Here is a 26,309-nt window from a genome sequence, read left to right on the forward strand (position 1 = left end):
TTATACAGAGAAAGATACATGCATAGACAGAAAGACAGACACCCACTCACAAATGAAAATAAAGTCGAATATTTTGCTATAATCCATTTATTAATACTTCTAATAATAGTAAGAATATGTCTTTTCCTCTAGTATAACCCCCCCCCAAAAAAAGAGTTAAAAATATTAGACTCAGATCCCTCCCAGGCCAACACTGTTAAATTAAGAATATGTTTTAATGCTGCCATCATTTTGATTATACTACAAAGCAGCCTATAACTTATAAAACCAGCAAATTGAAAGAATTTCACAAAAATACTGATTATAGAATAGTTTATTTTGTAGTGATACTTGGAACAGATATGGAAAAAATGGTAATAAGAGGCAGAAAATATTTGTGATCATAATAATAAAACAAAACATATCTCAAAGTATCTTCAATTCAAAGTACATCTTCAAAATTGCTTTCATCTTCCTTTCTAATGTTTATCATTCCTTTCGCTTCTAAACTTCTGGTACCAATCTCTCATCTTTTCAAATGGCTTGTAATAAAAGGAACAAACAAAACACACAGTCCTTCAAGGAGAATCGATTATACCGCTCATGGCAACACCACAGCTCCATGAAGTTTACTGACTAGTTAATAATATAAAAGTAAAATACATCTGCTAAGCCAATTACCTTTCTAAAATAAATTCTTATCATTTAACAAGGTATTTTCAACAAGTATATGCAAACACATAATAACAGAAAGAATCTTATGAAAGATCATCTAATTCAATTAACCTTAACTTCTCAATTCATTTGCCAACATTCCCACCACGCAATCTGGTCCACAATTTAACACCTCCTGACACAGGGCACATAGTACCTCCAAAAGAAACTGATTATATTTCTGTACTTCTTTACTACTAAAGAGTTTTCCTTTATCCAGCTAAAATGATCCAGTCTGTGTCAACTACCCATTGGTTCTTCTATACTTGAGGTTTTACAAATAAATCAATAAACCTAATATTTCCAAATGAAGAAAGTCCTTCAAATGACGAGGGCTATCATATATATCTCCTGATCCTCTCTCTTCAAGCTAAAGCTACCCAGGTTTTCCACCCATCTTCATGGTATGAATTTAAATTTCTTCAACAATTAAAAAAAAAAAGAGAGAATGTTTTACAATTCACTCTTTCAAGCATGAAATTCAACATAAGAATAATGCATATCCACCAAAAGAGAATGTGGAATTATTATCCTTTTAATTTTTCAAACCTAAGAAGAGAATACCTCGTTATTCTACGAGTAGACTGCCATAAATGTCAAGGGAAGCTTGTAACCTACGTTTTATTGTGGATGAATGGCGAACAAACAAGAGTAGTAAAAGACTCTCTAAAACACAAGAGGCTACCTCTTTGACCTCAATTTTATTTTTTTGACACTAAGGCTACACTTTTTCATCTATCAATTCCCTTTTCTTTCTAGAAAGTTCATACTTTATAGCAAAGTCATATTAGAAATTTAATGTAAGAAAAATTTTTATTGTAGCTAAAAAATCAGGTCAATATTCCCAATTTACTCATAGACTTAATAAAATCAGTTAAAATATCAAACTACAAAACAGTTTAAGAAACTCAAGAGTTGGTATTAGGTTGGAAAATATCTAAATAGCAAAACAGCTAATAAAATAAATCAAGGCAGTCAGAAATCAGTGACATAAGTATCAGCTAAGCCAAAAACTGGTTGAGTATACTTGATTAAACTACTTCACCTCTCTAGAACACAGAGTACTCTCATCTGTGAAATGAAGATGAAAAATTAGGATCAGAAGTGCTCATAAACTTTGATCTCAGAACCTCTTTATACTTAAAAAAAAAAAGTACTGAATACTTCAAAGAGCTTTTATATCTATCCCTGGTTACCATATTAGAAAATTTTTAAGATTATTAAATTTTATTAATTTATTGCCTTTAATAATAGAAGCATTAAATACCAAAACAAATAACATTTTATGGGGGAAAAAAACTATTTCCAAACGAAAAATCTTTAAGTGACATGAGTTACACTGTTTATTATTTTTGCAAATCTCTTTAATGTCTGGCTTAATAGAAGACAGCTACATCCTCATATGCTTATGCATTCAATCAATATCACATATCATGTAACCTCTGGAAAACTACTTACATTCATGAGAGAGTATGAAAAAGCAAGCAATATCTTACTATCATTTTGAAAATAGCTCTACCTTCATGAACCCCTGGAAAAGGTATTACGAACTTCTCCTCAACAAAGAGGCCCTGAACCACACTTGGAGCACTATCAGACTAGACCATTTCTAATTCTCAAGATCCACATGAAACTAGACTGATGACAAGATTTGATATTTATTAAAAAAAAAAAAAAAAAACCTGAAAATACATTATCTTCACCATGATAGAATGTATCACTAATATCATTTTAAGAGAGTTCAATGAGATGGTCCTTTTAAAACCAACTATAAAAAGTCATATAAGAAAAGATGTTGAAGATTAAAAATAATGCAACAGAGTATACTATTATTATGGAAATCACTACACAGAGGAAATAAAATACAAAGGGAGTTATTATATTATGATGATTCACAATCTTCAGGTTGTAATATCAACTACATTAATATAATCATGATTAAACTATTCATTTGCAAAGTCTAAAAATACAAGAAAATCTACCATCTATATTTCCTAGCCTAAAGAGCTAAGTTTCATTCACTGACTCTGAAGTTGAAGGGGTTCAGAACAAGTCTCCCCAAAGATGTGTCACTTGAGCATTTGGATTATTTTGAGCTGGAGACAATCAATGCCCAAAAGACTCAAGAAGAGCTTTTTACCTCTCCCTTAAGTACCTAAAAAACATTCAGATAAGGGGCGTGGCTCAGAGACACAGCTACCAGAGATAATAGTTTATCTGAATGGACTATCTGTAGGACATACAATTACCAAACATCTGCTCTTCTTATTGTCCTGTGAAATACCCTCCTCCCCTTTAAAGCCCCAGGCCCCCATCCCATTCCTTACCTCAAGAAGGCCTCAACTGCCAGGCTTGCCCTTGGGTTTCATATTTTATGGGGATCCCATACATAAGTAATTAAGTTTGGGGTTTTTTTTCCTGTAATCTTTCAACAATTGAATTACCAGACCAGCCAAAATAACCTAGAAAGGTATAGGAAAAAATTTTCCCTTCCTACAAAGTAATACAGGTATCTTTCCACAGAAGAAAGTAAAATATAAGAAATAAATGCAAGTTTAACCTCTAATTTCACATAGGCAAACAGAATCATTGTTGGCACAATCCTTTGGCAAATCCTTCTAACAGGACCTATATACCTTTATGTTTCAATCTCAAGGCCAGACACAAATATGGAGTGATAGTAAAACCAGAAAAAGTAAAGTATATTAAAATCCTAGAAATGCTCACTGATCTTTCCTATGTCACTGAAAAGTATATTTCATTAGCTAGCCATTTTATCTACAATGGATAGTCAGTCATTCAACTGCAGTATCTAAATGACTAGTGTGCCACACGGTTGCTTTCTTGTAATATACAAATTAACTTGGATCATTGTTATCCCTTATAAAACTAATGAATTCAAACCTAATCCTCTCTTCTCGATCTGAGAATATTTAAGAATATATAAAATAATCAAAAGGTTTGCCTTACTTGTCAATAACTATGTAACTCAGTTGGGCAGTAATACTATTTACTTCAAAACAAAAAGAAAACTGAAATATAAATTTTGTTTTCATGCTTATGGAGTTATGACAGTTGATAGCATCACATTATGTAAAACTTAAGAATATCTACTTAATATAAAATAAAATTTAAAAAAAAAGTAAAAAAAAAATAAATAAAAGGTGCTAAAACACAGAAGGCCAATAAAAGAAACAAAGAGAAACCAAAAAAAAAAAAAAAAGAATATCTACTTAATATTTTTACACTAAATAGAAAGTTCTCTGCCATATTAACTGTAGCAATGGTCTATAACTCTATTAAAACACATTACTATAACTTATATATGTAAACTTATTCTATATTCTATAAGCTTACAATACTTGAATACTTCTCTTCACTGAGCACTGAGATCTTCCACTTTTTAAAAATTTCTATATTCATCTTTCCTTTTCCCCCACAAACAAAACAGGCGAAATAGCACCATCTGGTGGATATCACCTTAGTTTTAAAATAAATTTCTACATTTACCTTATTAACTCTATTTTGGGAAAACTGCACAACAATAGGGACTCATTATAAAGTACTATAAATGAATAATAAACAGTGGCTTGATTAGCAAGCAAAAGTATACTTGAAAACTGAAATGAGATAATAGCATTGTTTTAATTACTAAGAAGTTAACCATTATTCTCAGGCCATTAAGGATAACATCTCCTCAGAACCTTTGGGTCTTTGTTTAAAAAGAAGGAAATGTCAATTTGTAATATAAAAATAATTTTATTTTTGATATAATCAATTCAGTTCAGTCGCTCGGTCGTGTCCGACTCTTTGCAGCCCCATGGACTGCAAAACACCAGGCTTCCCTGTCCATCACTACTCCTGCAGCTTGCTCAGACTCATGTCCATCAAGCTGGTGATGCCATCCAATCATCCTCTGTCGTCCCCTTCTTCCTCCTGCCTTCAATCTTTCCCAGCATCAGGGTCTTTTCCGATGAGTCGGTTCTTCGCATCAGGTGGCCAAACTATTGTAGTTTCAGCTTCAACATCAACGAATTTTCAGGACTGATTTCCTTGAGGATAGACTGGTTGGATCTCTTTGCAGTCCAAGGGATTCTCAAGAGTCTTCTCCAACACCACAGTTCAAAAGCATCAATTCTTCGGCACTCAGCTTTCTTTATACTCCAACTCTCACATCCATACATGACTACTGGAAAAACCACAGCTTTGACTAAACAGACCTTTGATATAATACATGTATACTAAATGAAGAGGATGAGATATGAGATACGAGATATGAGGATGAGATATGAGATAATCTTCAGAAAAAATAGGGAATTTGTTGGCAGTACAGTGGTTGGAACTCCAAGCTCTTGCTGCTGAGAGCCCAGGTTCAACTGTTGGTCAAAGAACTAAAGTCCCACAAGTTGCACACCACAGCCAAAAAAAAAAAAGTATAAAAAAGAGAAGATAGTGCTCTGTGTTGTTTGTATTTATACTATGGTTCCCCACCCCACCCCCCACCCTGAACATGCTACAAGGTTTGTGGGATCTTAGTTCCCAGAGAATGAACCCAGGCCATAGGCAGTAAAAGCACAGAGTCCTAACCACTGGACCACCGGAGAATTCCCAGTGTTGATTTTTTTTTTTTAATAAGTTTATCTAAATAATCAACTAAATTAGTAAGGCTGATCTCAAGGCTGATTAACAATAAAACCTTTCTGAATACTAAGTACTGTGCTGGATAATGGTCAAAACATAAACTACATCATAATTTTATGAGGTAATGGTAACAACTATGGAAAGGAAAATAAACTAAAGACAAAAACCAGGACATTAATTATAGGCTTTCAAGGGTGAAATGGAGAATGAGAACAGGATCAAAATATTAAAAAGTCCCGAAAAAGGTAGCATATTTCTTGAGGCACTTTTTTATCTAAAAAGATAAAAATTGCGTGTTACATTTTTTCAGTAATTATTGGTTAACACACACACACAGTTTAACAAGAAAAAGGAACTACTGGTTACACAAAGTTAAGCACTATATACACAGTGGAAAGGAAACACAAACACACTGAAACATAAACCCATTTTCTCATGAGACTTACAATGCAGCTATCATTCTCCCCACTGACTAAGCATCCTGCAGATGCAGCAATTTTTCTCCCTTTTAGTTATGCTGTTGTTTCCTAACGTAAAGGAATTTAACATCTCAATTTATACAGCTTTTATATTAAAGATACCCCGACCAGTATTAACTTGAACTTAAATACAAAAAACTTAAAGCAAAGCTCATCTTTGTTCCTTCCACTAAAATGATAAGAAACTTCCAAGGACATTTTTGGTACAAAATATCCATAATACACTGAAGTCTTTAAAGCAACAGAAATATTGAGCTGAACTATACCACCACACAAAGCCTGAGGAGGAAGACAGGAAAGAAGAAATTCTCTCTCTGTCTCTCTCAGCCCCCAACACACATACTCACATATCCACACACAACTAACTCTACCCTCTTCCTTCCCCTCTCCCTACCTTTCTCTCCATCTTCCCCCTTCCCCACTTCCTGACCTTTACTTGACAACAAATAAGGTGGAAGGATGAAATCAGCATGGGAATAAAATTATGCTCTAGAAATGTTCTGATAATTAATTCTATTTTTAAAAGGATTAAACTACAGACCAATCTTTTTCATATTTTCCTACAACATTCAAAACAAAGAAATCAGAATAATTTTATGCTGTTTAAAAATCCTTCTATAAATAAAAATTAAGAATACTATCATTCTGGATATCATGCTTAAAAAACTAACACTGTTTGCCTAAAATTCCTAAAGCATCATTTTCTTGAAAGACAAAAACAAGCAATTGGACCTTAAGGGAGCTTAAAGCAGAAGAAAGCTCTCGGCAGGTGATAGAACTAACGGGGGAAAGCCAGTTTCAGATCAACTGCTTCTGAGTCATGCGCTGCTGCTGCTGCTCAGTCCCTCGGTCTTGTCCCACTCTTTCCGACCCTGGGTACTGCAGCATATCGGGCTTCCCTATCCTTTCTCATCTCCCAGAGCGGGCTCAAACTCACATCCACGATGTCATCGAACCATCAGTTATGCCAACCAACCTTCTCATCCTCTGTAGTCCCCTTCTCCTCCTGCCTTAAATCTTTCCCAGAATCAGGGTATTTTCTAATGCATTGGCTCTTCTCATTAGCTGGTCAAAGTATTGTAGCTTCAGCATCAGTCCTTTCAATGAATGTTCAGTGTTGATTTCCTTTAGGATTGACTGGTTTGATCTCCTTGCAGTCCAAGGGACTCTCAAGAATCTTCTCCAACACCACAGTTCAAAGGCACTAATTCTTCAGTGCTCAGCTTTCTTTATGGCCCAACTCTCACATCCATACATGACCACTGGAAAAACCATAGCTTTGACTATATGGACCTTTGTCCACAAAGTAATGTCTCTGCTTTTCAATATACTGTCTAGGTTTGTCATTGCTTTTCTTCCAAGGAGCAAGCGTCTTTTAATTTCCTGGCTGTAGTCACCATCGACAGCCATTTTGGAGCCCAAGAAAATAGTCTGTCACGGTTTCCATTGTTTCCCTAGTCTGTTTGCCACAAAGTGATAGGGCCAGATGCCATGATCTTCATTTTCTGATGTCGAGGTTTAAGCCAACTTTTCCACTCTCCTCTTTTCGCCTTCATCAAGAGGCTCTTTAATTCCTCTTTGCTTGCTGAAATTAGTGTGCTGTTATCAGCATATCTGAGGTTATTGATATTTCTCCCGGCAATCTTGATTCCAGCTTGTGCTTCATCCAGCCTAATATTTCGCATGATGTGCTCTGCATATAAGTTAAATAAGCAGGGTGACAATATACAGCCTTGACATACTCCTTTCCCAACTTGGAACCAGTCTGTTATTCTGTGTCCAGTTCTAACTGTCCCTTCTTGGTCTGCAAACAGGTTTCTTAGGAGGCAGGTAACATGGTCTGGTATTTCCATCTCTTTAAGAATTTTCCACAGTTTGTTGTCATCTACACAGTCAAAGGCTTTAGCATAGTCAATGAAGCAGAAGTAGATGTTTTCCCGCAATTCTCTAGCTTTTTCTATGATTGAACAACATTGGCAATTTGATCCCTGGTTCCTCTGCCTTATCTTAATCCAATCTGTATATATGGAAGTTGTCCTTTCACACACTGCTGAGGCCTACCTTGAAGGATTTTGAGCATTTCTTTGCTAGCATGTATTCCCTGGTGGCTCAGATGGTAAAGAGTTTGTCTGCAGTATGGGAGACCTGGGTTCAATCCCTGGATCAGGAAGATGCCCTGGAGAAGGAAATGGCCAATCACTCCAGTTATCCTTGCTGGAAAATCCCATGGACAGAGGAACCTGGCAGGCTACAGCCCATAGGGTCGCAAAGAGTCAGACACAATTGAGCAACTTCACGTTCACTTTTCACTTTGCGGTAGTTTGAACATTCTTTGGCAGTAGGCAGAGAGCAATTCATCCAATAGCCAACAGAGAACTATTAATGTGCCTTAATAACATGGTCAAACTAGATGGGACAAACTAGTCTCTTAGAAAGGTGGACAATCAATAGGACAGGAAAAAAAAAAAATACTGCAACAAACATTAAACAAAGAATGTGAGCTGAAGATAAAGGGTGAGAACAAGGCAGGTGGTCCTAAGGTGCTACTGTAACATTCTAAGAAGAATTATGAAAAAAAAGAATATAGACGGTTAAAAGTTGCTAAGAGAGTAGCTGGCTAAGAGAGTAGATCTTAAAACTTCTCACCACAGGAAAAAAATTTGCACCTGTGTTGGTGATGGATGTTAACTAGATGTGATCATTTTACAATATACACATGTATCTTCAAAATCCGGTGATAAACCATTAAGGAAACGGACGTTAAAAAAGTATATATATACATATATAACTGAATCACTCTGCTGTACAACAGAAATTAACATTGTATATCAACTATATAATTAATTTTAAAAATATACATATATTGAATCATTATGTTGTACAGCTGAAACTAATACAGTGCTATATCAATTATATCTCAAGTTTTTTAAAAGATCATGAAGAGTATTGCTATATCAATAAAATAGTTCAATTATACTCTTTCAAATAATTCTGTTATCAAATTCAGTGAAGCTCAATAAATATAAAAAAATAAAAATCACCCCTGATGTTTTTTGTGCCACCATAATGTACACCTGTGTTTCTATAAACTATATTATACTTTAACAGAATAAATACGCTCAAAATTAACAAAAAGTGTTCAAAGATAATTAACTTACAAAATTGTTTAAAAGCCGATTCATGCATCATCCTAATAACGTCCCTAGCTTTAAAGTTGACATCAAATTTGCCCATTTTTCCAAATTCATTTTGGAAGCTAGACACATTCACTTTGCCCTCATTCTAGTGGGGAAAACTTCCCTGAAGAGACAATTATACAACTCAATATTTAAATTTAAAATAATCTGAAGGAGAAAGGAGAAAAAGTAGAGGTTAAAGAAGTATCCACATTTCAACAAAGGAAAATTGGTGGTAGGATTTGATAATAAAGGATTTTCCCACAAGAACATAAGTTTATGAAAACTATGTATGTATTTCCTGCAAGTCTTTGGATTTTTTTTTTGTTGAATTCAATTTGAAAAGAAATGAATCCTTCTAGCGTGCAGAAATTTTGTTTGTGCCCTTTCTGCAAGACCCCTCCCCCCAAATTTCCCTTAATGACCATTTTCTTATCCAATTTAACACTGAAAAAGCTCTTTTAAAAAAGATAATTTAGAATATGATATATGGAAACCAGTTATACTTGCAGAAAATTTTTTTTTCAAAATCTTCCATCAGGTTTTTTCCTATCTCCTCTGGTCTTATCCCACACAGACCCTACAGACCTAGAAATCAAAAGTATCTCTGGCTTTCACAAATTAAATAAACATTAAAGTAGTAGGAATATTTGGGAAAGATGGTTTCCCTTTGTACTTGCTACTAAAATTTAGTATATACAAAGTGAGACTTTTCATAAAGGTAACATTTTCACACATACACACACACACACACACACACACCAAAAAAAAAACAAAACACTTAGAAGTGATTAGAACATAAAGCACAAGTTTTAAAGGAAAATTTTAAAATGTATTCTGGATAATGTTTCAATCATTTTGCAAAATGAAATAGCCAAGTTGCAATCTGAATGAAGTTCTACAGAGGGAGCTAGCATCACAAGGAAAAAAATTTATAATACACAGAACTTCAAGAAAAGACCTACTCAGTTAGAAATATTAGATTTCTATTCATCAACATAAACTTGGATTATACTCTAAGGGTTTTATACCTTGGCCATCAGCCAACTCCGCAAAAAACCACAATATTATCTACAAAGTATGGTATTTCTCTGGTAAATCACATTAAACTAATGAAATATAGCATCCACCACAACCAGAGTGTGTAGAGTAAATGTTTGTTTTAAATAACATCATTCTTCTAAAGAATTTCTTTAAATACTCTTTTTCTTAAGTCACTGAACTTAGGCAACGAAAAGGCAATTAAAAAAAAAACTGAAATCAAATTGGAGCCTACCCTTTTCTACTATAGAACAAGTAATAGAGTCTCACCAAGCTTTAGTTTCCTGTAAAATGGGAATGACTGTATCTACCTCATAGGGTTGTTGTGAAGATTAAATTAGCACGTAACAGTTAATTGAAATAACTGCTCTCATCCCTTACTCATGTTATTCAATTTTTCAATATTTTCTAAAAAGAAATCATTATAGATACTAGAGAAAATATTAATTATAGTCAGTAGTTTTCAAGAGCTACATTAGCTGCTAACAGACATTAAAACTTCCCCGAAACTTCTAAATTCATATCATTTCCAAATAGTCTGACTCAGTTCTTTAGGGAACTATACACTGTGTCAGCATAATCCTTTCATTATTTTTCAAGTTGATATCTGTCATAGCTTCACTCTCAAAATATTCTTGTCTGCCATAGACCAAGAAGAAAAAACAATTCGACACAGTAGTTTCTACTCTCTAAGACCCAGGTTGACCCTAGTAAGTATTTACCCAATTGATATCACATAGTAAAATGATGTCAAGTAAGTTCAGTCAGTTGAGTTCAGTCGCTCAGTCATGTCAACTCTCTGTGACCCCATGGACTGCAACACACCAGGCCTCCCTGTCCATCACCAATTCCCAGAGTTTACTCAAACTCATGTCCATTGAGTTAGTGATGCCATCCAACCATTTCATCCTCTGCGTCCCCATCTCACACCTTCAATCTTTCCCAGCATCAGGGTCTTTTCAAATGAGTCAATTCTTTGCATCAGATGGCCAAAGTATTGCAGTTTCAAGTTTCAGCGTCAGTCCTTCCAATGAACACCCAGGACTGATCTCCTTTAGGATGGACTGGTTGGATCGCCTTGCAGTCCAAGGGACTCTCAAGAGTCTTCTCCAATACCACAGTTCAAAAGTATCAGTTCTTCGGTGCTCAGCTTTCTTTATAGTCCAACTCTCAAATCCATACATGATTTCTGGAAAAACCACAGCTTTGACTAGATGGATCTTTGTTGGCAAAGTAATGTCTCTGCTTTTGAATATGCTGTCTAGGTTGGTCATAACTTTTCTTCCAAGGAGCAAGTGTCTTTTAATTTTATGGCTGCAGATGGTGACATCTGCAGTGATTTTGGTGCCCAAAGAAATAGAGTCTCTCACTGTTTCCATTGTTTCCCCATCTATTTGCCATGAAGTGATGGGACCAGATGCCATGACCTTAGTTTTCTGAATGTTGAGTTTTAAGCTAGCTTCTTCACTCTCCTCTTCCACTTTCATCAAGAGGCTCTTTAGTTCTTCTTCACTTTCTGCCATAAGAGTGATGTCATCTGCATATCTGAGGTTATTGTTATTTCTCCCGGCAATCTTGATTCCAGCTTGTGCTTCATCCAGCCCAGCATTTTGTATGATGTACTCTGCATATAAATTAAATAAGCAGGGTGACAATACACAGCCTTGACGTACTCCTTTTCCTATTTGGAACAGTTCCTACATGGAGCTGTTGTTCCATGTCCATTTCCAACTGCTGCTTCCTGACCTGCATACAGATTTCTCAGCAGGCAGGTCAGGTGGTACGGTATTCCATCTCTTTCAGAATTTTCCACAATTTATTGTGAGCCACACAGTCAAAGGCTTTGGCATAGTCAATAAAGCAGGAATAGATGTTTTTCTGGAACTCTCTTGCTTTTTCCATGATACAGTGGATGTTGGCAATTTGATCTCTGATTCCCCTGCCTTTTCTAAAACCAGCTTGAACATCAGGAAGTTCACGGTTCACGTATTGCTGAAGCCTGGCTTGGAGAATTTTGAGCATTACTTTCCTAGCATGGGAGATGAGTGCAACTGTGCGGTAGTTTGAGCATTCTTTGGCATTGCCTTTCTTTGGGACTGGAATGAAGACTGACCTTTTCCAGTCCTGTGGCCACTGTTGAGTCTTCCAAATTTGCTGGCACACTGAGTGCAGCACTTTCACAGCATCATCATTTAGGATTTGAAATAGCTCAACTGGAATTTCATCACCTCCACTAGCTTTGTTTGTAGTGAAGCTTCCTAAGGCCTACTTGACTTCACATTCCAAGATGTCTGGCTCTAGGTGAGTGATCACACCATCGTGATTATCTGGGTCATGAAGATCTTTTTTGTATAGTTTTTCTGTGTATTCTTGTCATCTCTTCTTAATATCTTCAGCTTCTGTTAGGTCCATACCATTTGTGTCTTTTATTGTGCCCATTTGCATGAAATGTTCCCTTGGCATCTCTAATTTTCTTAAAGAGATCTTTAGTCTTCCCCATTCTATTGGTTTTCTCTATTTCTTTGCATTGATCGCTGAGGAAGACTTTCTCATCTCTCCTTGCTTTTCTCTGAAACTCTGCATTCAAATGGGTATACCTTTCCTTTTCTCCTTTGCCTTTCGTTTCTCTTCTTTTTTCAGCTATTTGTAAGACCTCCTCAGACAACCATTTTGCCTTTTTGTATTTCTTTTTCTTGGCAATGGTCTTCATCACCACCTCCTGTACAATGTCACGAACCTCCGTCCATAGTTCTTCAGGCACTTTATCAGATCTAATCCCTTGAATCTATTTGTCACTTCCACTGTATAACTGTAAGGGATATGACTTAGGTCAAACCTGAATGATGGTATTCCCTACTTTCTTCAATTTAAGTCTGAATTTGGCAATAAGGAGTTCATGGTCTGAGCTACAGTCAGCTGCTGGTCTTGTTTTTTGCTGACTGCATAGGCCTTTTCCATCTTTGGCTGCAAAGAATATAATCAATCTGATTTCATTATTGACCATCTGGTGATGTCCATGTGTAGAGTCTTCTCTTGTGTTGTTGGAAGAAGGTGTATGCTATGACCAGTGCGTTCTCTTGGCAAAACTCTATGAGCCTTTGCCCTGCTTCTTTCTGTACTCCAAGACCAAATTTGCCTATTACTCCAGATGTTACTTGACTTTCCACTTTTGATTTCCAGTCCCCTATAATGAAAAGGACACCTTTTGGGGGGTGTCAGTTCTAGAAGGTCTTGTAGGTCTTCATAGAACCATTCAACTTCAGCTTCTTCATCATTATTGGTAGGGACACAGACTTAGATAATTGTGATATTGAATGGTTTGCCTTGGAAACGAACAGAGACCATTCTGTCGTTTTTGAGACTGCATCCAATTATTGCATTTCGGACTCTTTTGTTGACTATGATGGCTACTCCTTTTCTTCTAAGGGATTCTTGCTCACAGTAGTAAATACAATGGTCATCTGAGTTAAATGCATCCATTCCAGTTCATTTTAGTTCTCTTATTCCTAAAATGTCAATGTTCACTCTTGCCATCTCCTGTTTCACCACTTTCAATTTGCCTTGATTTGTGGACCTAACATTCCAGGTTCCTATGCAATATTGCTCTTTACAGCATCGTATTTTACCTCAAGTAAATTATTTGCAACAAAACATCAATGAACTTAACTTGAACTAAAAAGCTCTGGACAAAGTTTTAGGTATCTTATCCTTCCCCACTAAAAAAACAAAGAGGTATAAAGGAAAAAAAGACTATTACCATTTTTTTCTGAACTATTTTATACTAAAACTCAGAAACTATATTCAGAGGAATTACAAAACAGACTAAAAGAGAAGTAGTTAAAGAAACTATTTGCTTAATGGATAATAATGAAATAGCAAAGCACTAATCTTAGTCCAGTCCATTCTCTTGGCAAAACTCTATTAGTATTTGCCCTGCTTCATTCTGTATACCAAGGCCAAATTTGCCTGTTACCCAAGGTGTTCCTTGACTTTCTACTTTTGCATTCCAGTCCCCTGCTGCAATTCATAGGGTCGCAAAGAGCCTGACATGACTGACCGACTGAACTGAATTGAATCTTAGCCCGCAATGACATGTGAAAGACAGCTAAGCTTCCCTAAGAGCAGAAGCTAGTTCAAGAGTATTTTTATGAACATTATCATACTCAAAAAAACCTACTTCACAACTAACGTTTATGGTCCCTTATAGTTCAAAAAGTTTTTCACATACATGTGGCAGCTGTGCTCAATCATGTCCAACTCTTTGTGACCCCATGGACTGTAGCCCACCAGGCTCCAGTATATATTTCACATATATAATTTCATCTAATCCGCATTAAACCTAACAAGATAAAGCAAAAGTATCTTTATTTTACAAATGAAGATGTTATATTCAGGAGATGAGGTGATTAACCCAAGAATGGTAGCGTACCAACTAAACTACATTTCCCAGAATTCTTTTCCCTGTGTGGTTTTAAGTTGGGATTAACTACAAGAGATATTTATGTACAATTTGGGAGGTACAAGTGAAACATCAGCCGTTTCACTCCAAAGGCAGCTACTGGTTTAGAGGTAGTGAAGACAGAAAGGTATGGGTAGAATTCCAACTTATTTTTATTTATCCCCACTCCACCTCCAGCTCACCTTCCCAACCAAGCCCAAACTCATCACCAAATCCTCTACTGAAAATACACTGAAGTAGTAGCTTCAGAGAGCCAACAATGCACCAACTCTTCACAGTTCACTCCAACAGCTGGGCGTGCCTAGTTGCTTCTTGAAAGCTCCAATTCCTTAACCTACACACCACGACTGGTCTGTGATTTTTCTCTAATCCTTTTTGGCCCTTTATTTCCCTAGTTTTCCTCACAATGAACAAGGTTTACTCCCTATAATAGGTTTCTTATTACTCATAGCAGAACTGAGTCTTAACTGATACACCAAGGTTACAATCTGTAGCAAAACATATGTTAACCCTGTTTCTTCTAACACTAAGTCTAGAGCACCATATATTTCATCAAAACAAAAGGCGGCAATTTAGGATAAATCCTTTGAGGCTTTAAGGTTTCACCACTAATAACATACATTTTTCATTCATCTAGCATATACGCATGAATATATGACCAAGTCTAATACTAAAATTATCTCATAAAGGAAGAACTCATAAAGGAGCTCTCCTTTATGATAGGGCTAATAATTTTCTTTTAAACAATAAAACATTTACACAAACATTTCAAAAGTTTCATAATCCAAGTATAACAACAGATAAGAAGAAACTATGAAATTCTAGAATTCTAAACTGATAACACAGTCAAAAATTCACCAGAAGGGTGAACTCAGGTCACAGATTAGTTTAGAATCATTTTTTCAGTTCAGTTCAGTCGCTCAGTTGTGTCCAACTCTTTGCGACCCCATGAACCATAGCACCTCAGGCCTCCCTGTCCATCACCAACTGCCGGAGTCCACCCAAACCCATGTCCATTGAGTCGGTGATGCCATCCAACCATCTCATCCTCTGTCATCCCCTTCTCCTCCTCCCTTCACTCTTTCCCAGCACCAGGGTCTTTTCAAATGAGTCAGCTCTTCGCATCAGGTGGCCAAAGTACTGGAGTTTCAGCTTCAGCATCAGTCCTTCCATTGAACACCCAGGACTGATCTCCTTTAGGATGGACTGGTTAGATCTCCTTGCAGTCCAAGGGACTCTCAAGAGTCTTCTCCAACACCACAGTTCAAAAGCATCAATTCTTCGGCACTCAGCTTTCTTTATAGTCCAACTCTCACATCCATACATGACCACTGGAAAAACCATAGCCTTGACTAGACAGACCTTTGTTGACAAAGTAATGTTTCTGCTTTTTAATATGCTGTCTAGGTTAGTCATAACTTTCCTTCCAAGGAGTAAGCTGTAACTGGAGAAGGAAATGGCAAACCACTTCAGTATTCTTGCTTTGAGAACCCCATGAACAGTATGAACCATTTGTAGTTGCCTGAAATAATTTCAATCAATGCTAGTTTGGGATTCTTACAAAAGTCACCTGATTAGTTTAAAAAAAAAAAAAAGGGAACAAAGAATCTGAAATTACATTTAGTAATTCCTAGAGGCACAGCTTCAGAAGCACACATGATAATGTTATTATATGGCACCTTTTAAAGATCAACTTAAAAAGCAATATAGTGAACAGTTACTGTACAAAGATCATGACTATACATTAAAAAATCAATTAAAAAATATTTCCCAAACAACAACACAAAATGTTTCCCATGTAAGAGGCATTGGTAGCTTAGAATAAAATGTCCTATGAAAGTATTATACATGAAATTAAACAACTTGGATCAAAGAAGACTGCTGTGTTCTAGAGAAAACAGTTCCAGTGGTGATTAGATTATGAAAATTCTGGATATTCAAACAAATAACAAGTAAAAAAGGAAAAATAATTTTAATATCATTTCACTTTATATGTGATTATAATATGTATATAACGAAACTAAATTACAAGTACAAATTTGACATTTTGTAAACTTCTCTAAAAGTTTTTAGAATTGAGTTGGCCAAAAAGCTTTGTATTATACCCTCTCCTTGGAAGAATAAGTGCCTTGTATTTGGAATTCAGATACACGTAGCATTTATTTGATTAACTGTCCTCAACTCACTCAGTGAGTCTGAGGTAGTTCATAAAGCCATAATACTGTAAAATTAATTAGCCATTGAGCCTTGATACAGTTGAGTTCATTATAATCAGTGAATCTGCCAATGAGTATCAACCCCATTTATTAAAAAAAAAAATCATATTCTCAAGGAGCTGCTTGGTGTGATAAAAAAGCAATTAATTGGGAATCAGGAGATTTGGATTCTGGTCCAGTGCTGTAATTAAAGGGCAGGGTAACCCAATTCTAGGGCTCATTTCTAGAATCTTGCATTCTATAATGTAAAAGATATAAAACATTAACCATGTAACCTCATTGCTGGTCCTAGATGTTCTTTATTTCAGTTTTGACTTTTCACTTCCCAGGCTTTCTTTTATCTCTTTGGTATTTGCAATGAACAAAATCTATCAACTTTATAGGCAAACATTCTTATATTACTCTTACAAAACAATCCTGATATTTTCAAAGAATTACTAAGTCACACCATTAATAATAATGAATTTAGGAACATATCAGACAGATGCTATTGATTGTCTCCAAGGGCTCTGAACATGTTTTCAAACGTGCCACTTAAATACTTAAAAATCTTCCCTACTGGTTAATAAACTGGGCATTGTTAACAACTCTAAGAAATTCTGATGTTTTGACACTGAATCAAAGATTAAGGTCTAACAGTGTCTTTCCCCAGTGCCTCAGACAGTAAAGAGTCTGCCTGCAATGCAGGAGACCCAGGTTCCATCCCTAGGTGGGGAAGATTCCCCTGGAGAAGGAAATGGCAACCCATTCCAGTATTCTTGCCTGGAAAATCCAGGGATGGAGGATATAGTCCATGGGAGGCTATAGTCCATGGGGTCACGAAGAGTCGGACACGACTGAGCGATTTCACTTTCTTTCCAATACTTCTACTTCATACCTCTTACGTAATTCATTCATTTTCTCCCATTTCATCATAACCCTAAACTGATAAAAACTTAAATATATTATACTTATTGCAAGACAAAAATTTTTTAATTCAAGGACTAATTCTAACAAATTAATACAATTTTCAACACAAAAAAACAGTCAATAAGGAGAATTCATTCAGTAACAATAAGTAAAATATGCTCCATATCTAGAAGAGCATGAACTGTTCTAGAGGTAAAGGTAAAAATTCACCCTTTATCTTGGCAACTATATTTAAAAGCCAAGTAAATAAATGTGAATCTCTCTAAAAAGAGGCTTTCCCCATGCTTTATGGAGTACAGGAAACTGAAAAACAATTCTCAGATATCAAGTTACTTCTGTATGTGCTAAATAGCATGAATTCTTTTGAATTTATTTATATTTGCCTTTGAAATTTATCTCTTACTCAAGCCAATTTTTATCTTTCCTTATCTGAATCTTTATGATCTGATCTCAATATTCTGTTCAATGTAATATAGATTTATATATTCATAAATAAAAACAAGAGTTCTATTTCCTATAACTGTAGATGTCCAACAGTAAGAGAATGCACTATTACAAAGTCTCCAATTACAAAACTTTTAAAATGTGAACTATTAACTGGGGAGTAAGTCTACATTGATCAATGTTTCACTTTAAACACTGCCTAGCATAGCAATTGGTAAGTAGGTGAAAAAAGACTTATTCAATGAAATAGTGATATTTTTCTCATTTATTTTAAGTATCTCCACCTAGAAAACTAAAACTCTAGAAGACTGAGGAAAATCTGTAGAAGACTAATGAAACCAATTCATTATTGGATCACATACAGTGCAAAGTATAAATTCTATAGTTGTGGATTAATCAGATCCCAAATTTAATTTCTTGGCCTTCCCCACTTAAAAATCACCTCTTAGCATCTTCAGTACACAGAAAAACAGCAACTTGAGAAAAGCCATTATGCTTAAAACAAACAAGTGTCACTTTCGTTGCTGACCAATCTTCCCTGTTTTCGTGCATGTCAGTCTTCCCCAAAGAAGGAAATAACAAGTACACGTGACTAAATGTATATGGAGTCTGAATTATGACATCTTGGGTACTAAGAATATTTTAAGTAAAAGCATACTTAATATTTACCACAAAGTAATATCAAAATAATGTTATTATACTCTCCTATTGGCATATAAGGAATTAATGTAGACTTTCAATAGGTCAGTTAATTTAATGTTGCATTTTTACAACTTAAATCAAGATTTTCAGCAGATTATAATCAAAAAGCAAATAATACTGTTTTATAGGAATAAAGCATGGAATTATTAATTTGGATAATTTTATTTGTTTTATAGCTACACCTCTTATGATATTTTTAAAAGCTTGGTCTTAAACATAAAGAGATCTCAGCTATTTTAAGTATAAAATACAAATGAAATTATTTATAAGCAGCTTTCATGAAGGGCTGCTGCTGAGTTTTTTTAAATTAATATTCTGTTCTGACAGTGGCATACCCAACTGAAAGTTTTCTTAGGTGTACAGGTCAAAAACTACAGAGAACCAGCAGTCAAAAGAATTAAGATAATCAACCAATGTCAAATCAATCAAGCATGCACTAACAAATGTAAGATTGTTGTTGCATAAGCACTAGTTATTAAGAAAGAAGACTTCATGTTGCACTAAAAAAAAAAATTAAGTTGTGTCATTTCAGCCTTTAGACCCTCATTTTTATGTTTCCTAACTTAGATCACCAATTATGATCATAAAGTTGAAAAAGTTCATCCTGAAACAGATAATATATTTAATAACCAATTTAAATTTACGGAATTTATCACTTTCATTCTTTTTTCTGGTTACAGAATTAACACAACCCGTTAGAGAAGATTTAAAACACACATAAAAGGACAAGGAAAAAACCCAAAAGTCACCCACAACCGTACCACCCTCAGTCCTACTATTCTACCACAGTTCTCTTCTATGATATCTGTAAGCAAGCTTTTTCAATTACTTAATCATTGTGATATTAAATATTTTCCTAAAAACATGTTAACAACTGCATAATATTCTATACAGTTAACTATTTAACTGCACTGGAAAAAGAGAATAAGTCATTTAAGATTAATCCAAGAGTATGGCACTTGCCTTTTAAAACAGTTGAAAAATTTGTGTTTTCTGTAAAATGTGTATATATTATTTAAATCCTAGTAAGATTCTAGACTCCTTTCCGACATCTTTTTTAAATTTAAATAAAGAAAGTAAAGCAAAGAGTAACCTAGAAAACATGCAATTTTTTAATGCTAAATAGTGACAAAAGAAAAGGTCTAATCAAAAAATCTGCTTCAATCAATAAAGCAACTGTATTTTCCTGTCATATCATACAATTTTTTGTAGAGTATTTGCATTAAATTAATCTTTCATCACACTACACACCTTGAAGAGTTTCTCTACTAATTATGACAAATTTGAGCTAAATACCTACCTCTCTTTTCCAGTCTCTGGAATGGCCTAATAATACTCATTTTAACCACGGCTGGCAAAGATTAGGAATATACCTAATTTTCCTACACAGCTAATTATGGAGAAATGGTAGAAAAATAGTAACTCCAATATACTTTTAGTGATAAATGTTAACTTACAAAAATAATTATTATGTAATATATTCAAAGAGAAATAATCTACAAGAAGAATGCAAATACAGAAGATTTTCCATTGCGAGAAGAAAAAATCATCTATCCAAATTTAACACATTCAAGGGGAAAATATAATGTGAAACCCTCAATCTTTTGTTTCTAAATTCAGTCATAAAGAGTGGTATTAAAATTCATGTAGCCTAAAGTCACTGAGAACTACAACGCACTGCTGAGAATTAAAGAAGAATTAAACACTGTTAAGATGTCACTTTTCTCTGAAATAGATTCAACACCCCCATGATAATCCCAAAAGGTCTCTGTGAGGAAACTGATAAGCTGATTCTAAAATAAAAGCCAATGTAAAGGATCTAGTATATTCAAAGTAATCTCATAAACAAAGCTGAAGGACTTACAGCAACTGACTTCAATATTCACTATACTGTGTTACTGGCATAGAGTGACAAGTAAATCAACAGAACAGAATAAATCCATATTTCTAAGGTTATTTGATTTTCAGCAAGGGCATCAAAGCAATTCAGTAGACAAGTAAAGTCTATTCAGCAAATGGTGCTGAAGTAACTAGATATCCATCCAGGTAAAGAAAAATGAACCTCAACATCTACCTCACATCATAGACAAATATTAACACATAACAGATCACAGACCTAAACAAAAGAAGCTCAAATCACAGTTTTTAAAGAAAAATATAAGAGTATCATCATAAATTGAGGGCAGGCAAAAGTTTTTTAGAGGAACATAGAAAGCAATAATCATAAAGGCAAAAACTGATAAATTAGACTTTATAAAAATTTAAAACTTCCTTACCAAAAGAAACTATTAAGGGGAAAAGGTATGCCTGGGACTGCTGACATAGACTGGTACCCAGACTATATACAGAATTTCAACAACTCATCAATAAAAAGACAAAACAATCCAATGTTTTTCATCAGCAAAAGATTTTACAGATTCTTCACCAAAGAAAATACATATGGCCAATTAGCAAATGAAAAAATGCTCAATATCAATTGTCACCATGGAAATGAAAATTAAACCACAATGAAATGCAACTACATATCCACCAAAATACCTAAAATTAGCAAGACCATCAAACACCAAATGTTGATGAGGATGAAGAGCAACTAGAACTCTCACATATCGCTGTCAGGAATGTAAAACAGTCCTGCTTCAGAAGAAAATCTAGTCGTTCCTTATAGAACCAAATATAATGTTACCCTATATCCTAGTGACTCAGCAGCAAATCTACTCGAGTAATTTTCCATGAGAAATAAAAACATGTTCACCAAAAGACTTGTACAAAAATATTAACAGCAACTTTATTCATAGCAGCCAAAATAAAAGTAAACAGCCTAGATGTCCACCAATAAGAAAGCAGATAAACCATGGAATGTTAATATGCAATAAAAACAAATTAATTCATACAACATGAAAGAAGCTAAAAACATACTGAGTGAAAGAAGCACTATATAAAACAGAACAGACATATGACTCCATTAGTAAGAAATTTCAGAACAGGAAAACCTTAATCTATAGTTGAAAAAGAATCATAATATTCCTTTCGGAGGGTAGGAGCAGAGAGTGACTACAAAGAGGAAGAGGGGAAGAATTTTCGGGGGTGGTGATAATGTTCTTCATAGAGAACTGGGTCACGAACATTCATGTATCTGTCAAAACTCAGCAAATGTACAGTGAAGATTTGTGTGTTTCAATATATGAATATTTTTACATGTAAATACAAAAAACTTTAAAAGACTGAACTCTAGGTGACGGTATGCATGTTGAAATACTTATGGGGAAACATACTGATGTCTGCAATTTACTTTTGAGATATATTAAAAAAGCAGATGAATTCATGGATGGACAAAAGAATGGACAGGTAAAAAAGTAAGTAGAGTAAAATGTCAATGATAAAATCTAGGTGGTGAGTATATGGTTAATTATATACTGTACATTTTTCATAATAAAGTCAAAGAAAAACATCAGTTTATCCTTGAGGGTCAACTATATCATAGATGGCTAGAGAAATTGTAAATGAATGACATTAATGTGGGTTACATATTAAATAATATCAAAATATTTACACTATTGCAGTTTTCTGGTATTTTTAATATTGGTCATAGTACTGGAGTAGGTAGCCTTGTCCCTTCTCCAGGGGATCTTCCCAACCAGAAATCGAATCAGGGTCTCCTGCACTGCAGGCGGATTCTTTACTAGTTGAGCTACCAGGAAAGCCCCAAAGAACTTCTAGGTTGACCACCTAATTCCCAAACCAAAAAAGCTCTGCTATAAGACCTATAAATAACAAGCAATCAACCAATGGTACAGTTACAATCATGTACCCTCATTCACAATTTCTAGTTATAAAGAAAAAAATTATATAAAACTCCTTGACAATAAATTTGAGAACCCACTTGGAGATCATAATTAAATGAATTATAACTAAATGAATCATAATTAAATGAATTTTATAACAAATATAAAAACACTGGTAAAAGGCTAATATTAACAATGGGATATACCAACATTAAGAACTCTTAGAGAAATCCTTTCCCTACACATTGAGCCTACCATTTTATGATTAATATGATGGAAGGCTAACATAATAATGAGATATATCAATTGTAAGAACTCTTAAAGAAATCCTTTCCCTGCACACCGAGCCTACCGTTTGATGATTAACACTTTTCTACAATCTCTTCAATAAGAGAAAAGGAAGAAAATAATTTGGAAAAGATCCAGGACACAGTTTTTTTAAGCAGTTAAAAGTACTCAGAAAAATCATTACTTAATCTTGGGAAGAAAGTAAGAGTCTTGGAAAGTACTTAATCTACAGAAAGTTATTCTCCATACACATGGGTACAAATGAAGATTTCATTTAAACTAAACAGCAAGGGACTTGAATTAGATGTCAAACATCAAGGAAACAACCAAGAAGTCTGTAAAATTCACCAATGTATTTATAAACAGGATAGAACCTTAACTATCACTGAGAGTAAATGTGGTCTGCACAACACTGTAAGTCAACTATACTTCAATTCTAAAAACATATAATAATAATACTAATAATGTTAAGTCCAACCTAAAGGTACAGTAAGCCTCAAACTCTTAGCTCTACATTATTACTTGATATTAAATACTTGCATGATAATTAATGTTATCAGAACTTTCTTATTGCATGATGGAGAAAAAAAGGTAGACTACTAGAAAAGAGAACCATATAATTTTTTTTTTAGCTTCCATCCTGGAACAATCCTATGATATTGAAAAATAAGAGATGAATTTTTAAAACTACCAAGTCTGTAATTTTTAGCTAAAAACCTCACAGTTCCTGTAACACAGTAATTTTTTTTAGATACTACCATAGGGCAGAAAAACAGCAACAGAGATATTCCAAAATCATGTATACAGTTACTTTACCTGAAAGAGAGAATCCTATGAATACCAAAAATTTTTAAAGAAACAAAGTTATATTCACATCTACAATTTTAAAGTGTTTTTTTAACCTTGTGCTAAACAAGCTTAAGCATTTACTTTTTCGTAAGGTGACAAAATCATGTCTCCACCTTAAGCACAGGGTGGAAGTCAACTGAGCAAGAGTCAAAATTAACAATGACAATTTAATACTTTATCTGGGGAAAGAAACAAAACAACTTATTTCCCAATATGCCCTTAGTCCAGATGATGGGATCAGTTCAGTTCAGTCGCTCAATCGTATCCAACTCTTTGCAGCTGCATGAATCTCAGCACACCAGGCCTCCCTGTCCATCACCAACTCCCGGAGTTCACCCAAACTCATGTGCATCGAGTCAGTGATGCCATCCAGCCATCTCATCCTCTGTCGTCCCCTTCTCCTCCTGCCCCCAATCCCTCCCAGCATCAGGGTCTTTTCCAATGAGTCAACTATTCTCATGAGGTGGCCAAAGTATTGGAGTTTCAGCCTCAGCATCAGTCCTTCCAATGAACACCCAGGACTGGTCTCCTTTAGGATGGACTGGTTGGATCTCCTTGCAGTCCAAGGGACTTGCAAGATGATGGGATACAATAGTATTAAAACATATTATAATGTGCATGTGGTAACAACTTTGTTAACCTTATGTAGTATAAATTATCCTAATCCTACTAGGATTAAGAACATACTACTAGTTACATCTTTAGATTTTAAAACCTCATGGAATTTTAAAAATCAGATTGTTTACACATCTAATCCACAGACAGAGTCTAAATTATGGATAGCCTAGGGTTTAATGCACTTACAGTTCCTTATGTTTCTCTTCAGCCAAAATCTGGTCATTAGGTTTAAGAGAATATCTGTAACACAGAAACAAAAATATACTGGTAAAATAAACATATGAGTACGTTTGCCTCATGGACATCTGACTGTAGTCTCTACATACAGCCAGTTGAACCCAAGCAAATAAACACTACTACACTGATAACAGGTCTCTATCTTAATTGAGAAAACATGTGTGAGTTCTTTGATGCTCTATTAGTCACTTCCACCAACACCACCTCAGTAAGGAAAGGGAGATGTACTTGACCATGCTTTTAAAAAATGAGGTATCTTCAATATTCTTCTGTAGTGACTCATCCATAATGTTACATTTATCCAGCAGTACAAAATTCAAGAAACTACTCCAAGGTTAAGATTTAATAGTTCACAAAACAATACAAAGTTATTCTTTCATTAAATATATAGTAGGGCTAAGAGTCGGACACGACTCAGCGACTTCACTTTCCCTTTTTACTTTCATGCATTGGAGAAGGAAATGGCAACCCACTCCAGTGTTCTTGCCTGGAGAATCCCAGGGATGGGGGAGCCCTGGTGGGCCGTCGTCTATGGGGTAGCACAGAGTTGGACATGACTGAAGCGACTTAGCAGCAGCAGCAGCAGCAGGGACTTCCCTGGTGATCCAGTGGTTAAGACTCCACGCTTTCAAAGCAGGGGGAGTGTGGGTTCTTACTCTGGTCTGGGAACTAAAATCCCATATGCCATATTGTACGGCCAAGAGAGGGAAAAAGGCAATATACAGTAAACATTTATTATATACCAGACTATGTACTAAGTAATGTAACACAGGAGGAAAAATAAGCTTTGGAATTCTTAACTAAACCATTAACTAGCTTAGTGACCATAGGCAATTGTTTCAACTATAAGTTTCCCTGACTATAAAATAGAGGCTACCATAAATATAAGAACAGGGATATTCCAATATCATATAGTTCATACTACTAAAGGTCACAGAAATAGGCAAACAACAAAGGACAGGTCTGCAATTTCCACTTGTACTCATCCTTTTCCTAAAACTAACTGTCTGACAGCAGAGAGGTCATCTAAATCTCCTTTCTTGCCTCCCCTTCCACAAGTGCCTTTATTCACTTTATAAAAAGAATGGCACACATCTTTTCCATCCTGAATGTAACCATACTGCAATGCCTATGTATAAAAATCTCTGAAGTATTAAACAAGGAATGATTCATAATACTTGGTCTTCAAGGCCTTCTTAAAGTACTACAAACTGACTTTATGGCTTCCTGTTTTACACACTATTACAGTAAACAATGAAGACAGAAATTTAAACTGAGGAATTGGGATAGAATGTTCTATTTTCAGATATATTCAGAAGTTGATTACAATTTTCATTTTAAAAGTTCATCATTTCTAGCCCATGTTCATCATCAGAGAACACATTCCTTTTCAAGTAGAGTTCTGTGAAGCAAAGCTAAGAGAATTTCTAAAAAGGAACAAGAAAGACAAAGTCAATTTATTTCTTCCAAGCAACACTCTTTAAACAAGTCTTCTTGCCTTACATTTATCTACCAAGGATTAAGATTCAAAGATGGTTGTTACAGGAACATGAATCAAATCAATTTATTTGAATTGAAAAAATGAAGTCAGACTTCTTACATCATGAAAGTAAATCTCATTGGTGTGACAATGAAAGAACAGTTTTGCCAAAAAGGTTTCAAGATAGACAATGGCTTTAAACTGAATAAATGGTTTTGGTTAAAACGTGTTTAAGTCATCTGATAAAAACATCTTACCAAAGAAATATCCTTTGACATAGGTATATTGAAGTTAA

The 26,309-nt window shown here is 34.9% G+C and overlaps 1 protein-coding gene across 11 annotated transcripts in view; it reads right to left on the bottom strand.

Moving 5' to 3' along the window:
* Positions 1–26,309, bottom strand: part of ADK (adenosine kinase) — a 549,097-nt gene that overhangs the window by 449,902 nt on the left and 72,886 nt on the right. For 7 of the 11 annotated variants that reach the window (XM_086381948.1, XM_086381943.1, XM_086381944.1 and 4 more), the window contains exon 3: positions 24,484–24,537. The exons of the other annotated variants lie outside the window; for them this stretch is intronic. In XM_086381948.1, the coding sequence (XP_086238074.1) occupies positions 24,484–24,537 (54 nt within the window). The remainder of the gene's footprint in view (positions 1–24,483; positions 24,538–26,309) is intronic. 11 annotated transcript variants of the gene reach the window in all.

Source organism: Bos grunniens, chromosome 28 (assembly GCF_055505025.1).
Source record: "Bos grunniens cultivar Pamir isolate PY7600 chromosome 28, Bosgru_T2T1.0, whole genome shotgun sequence".
In the NCBI taxonomy this organism is placed as follows: Eukaryota; Metazoa; Chordata; class Mammalia; order Artiodactyla; family Bovidae; genus Bos; species Bos grunniens.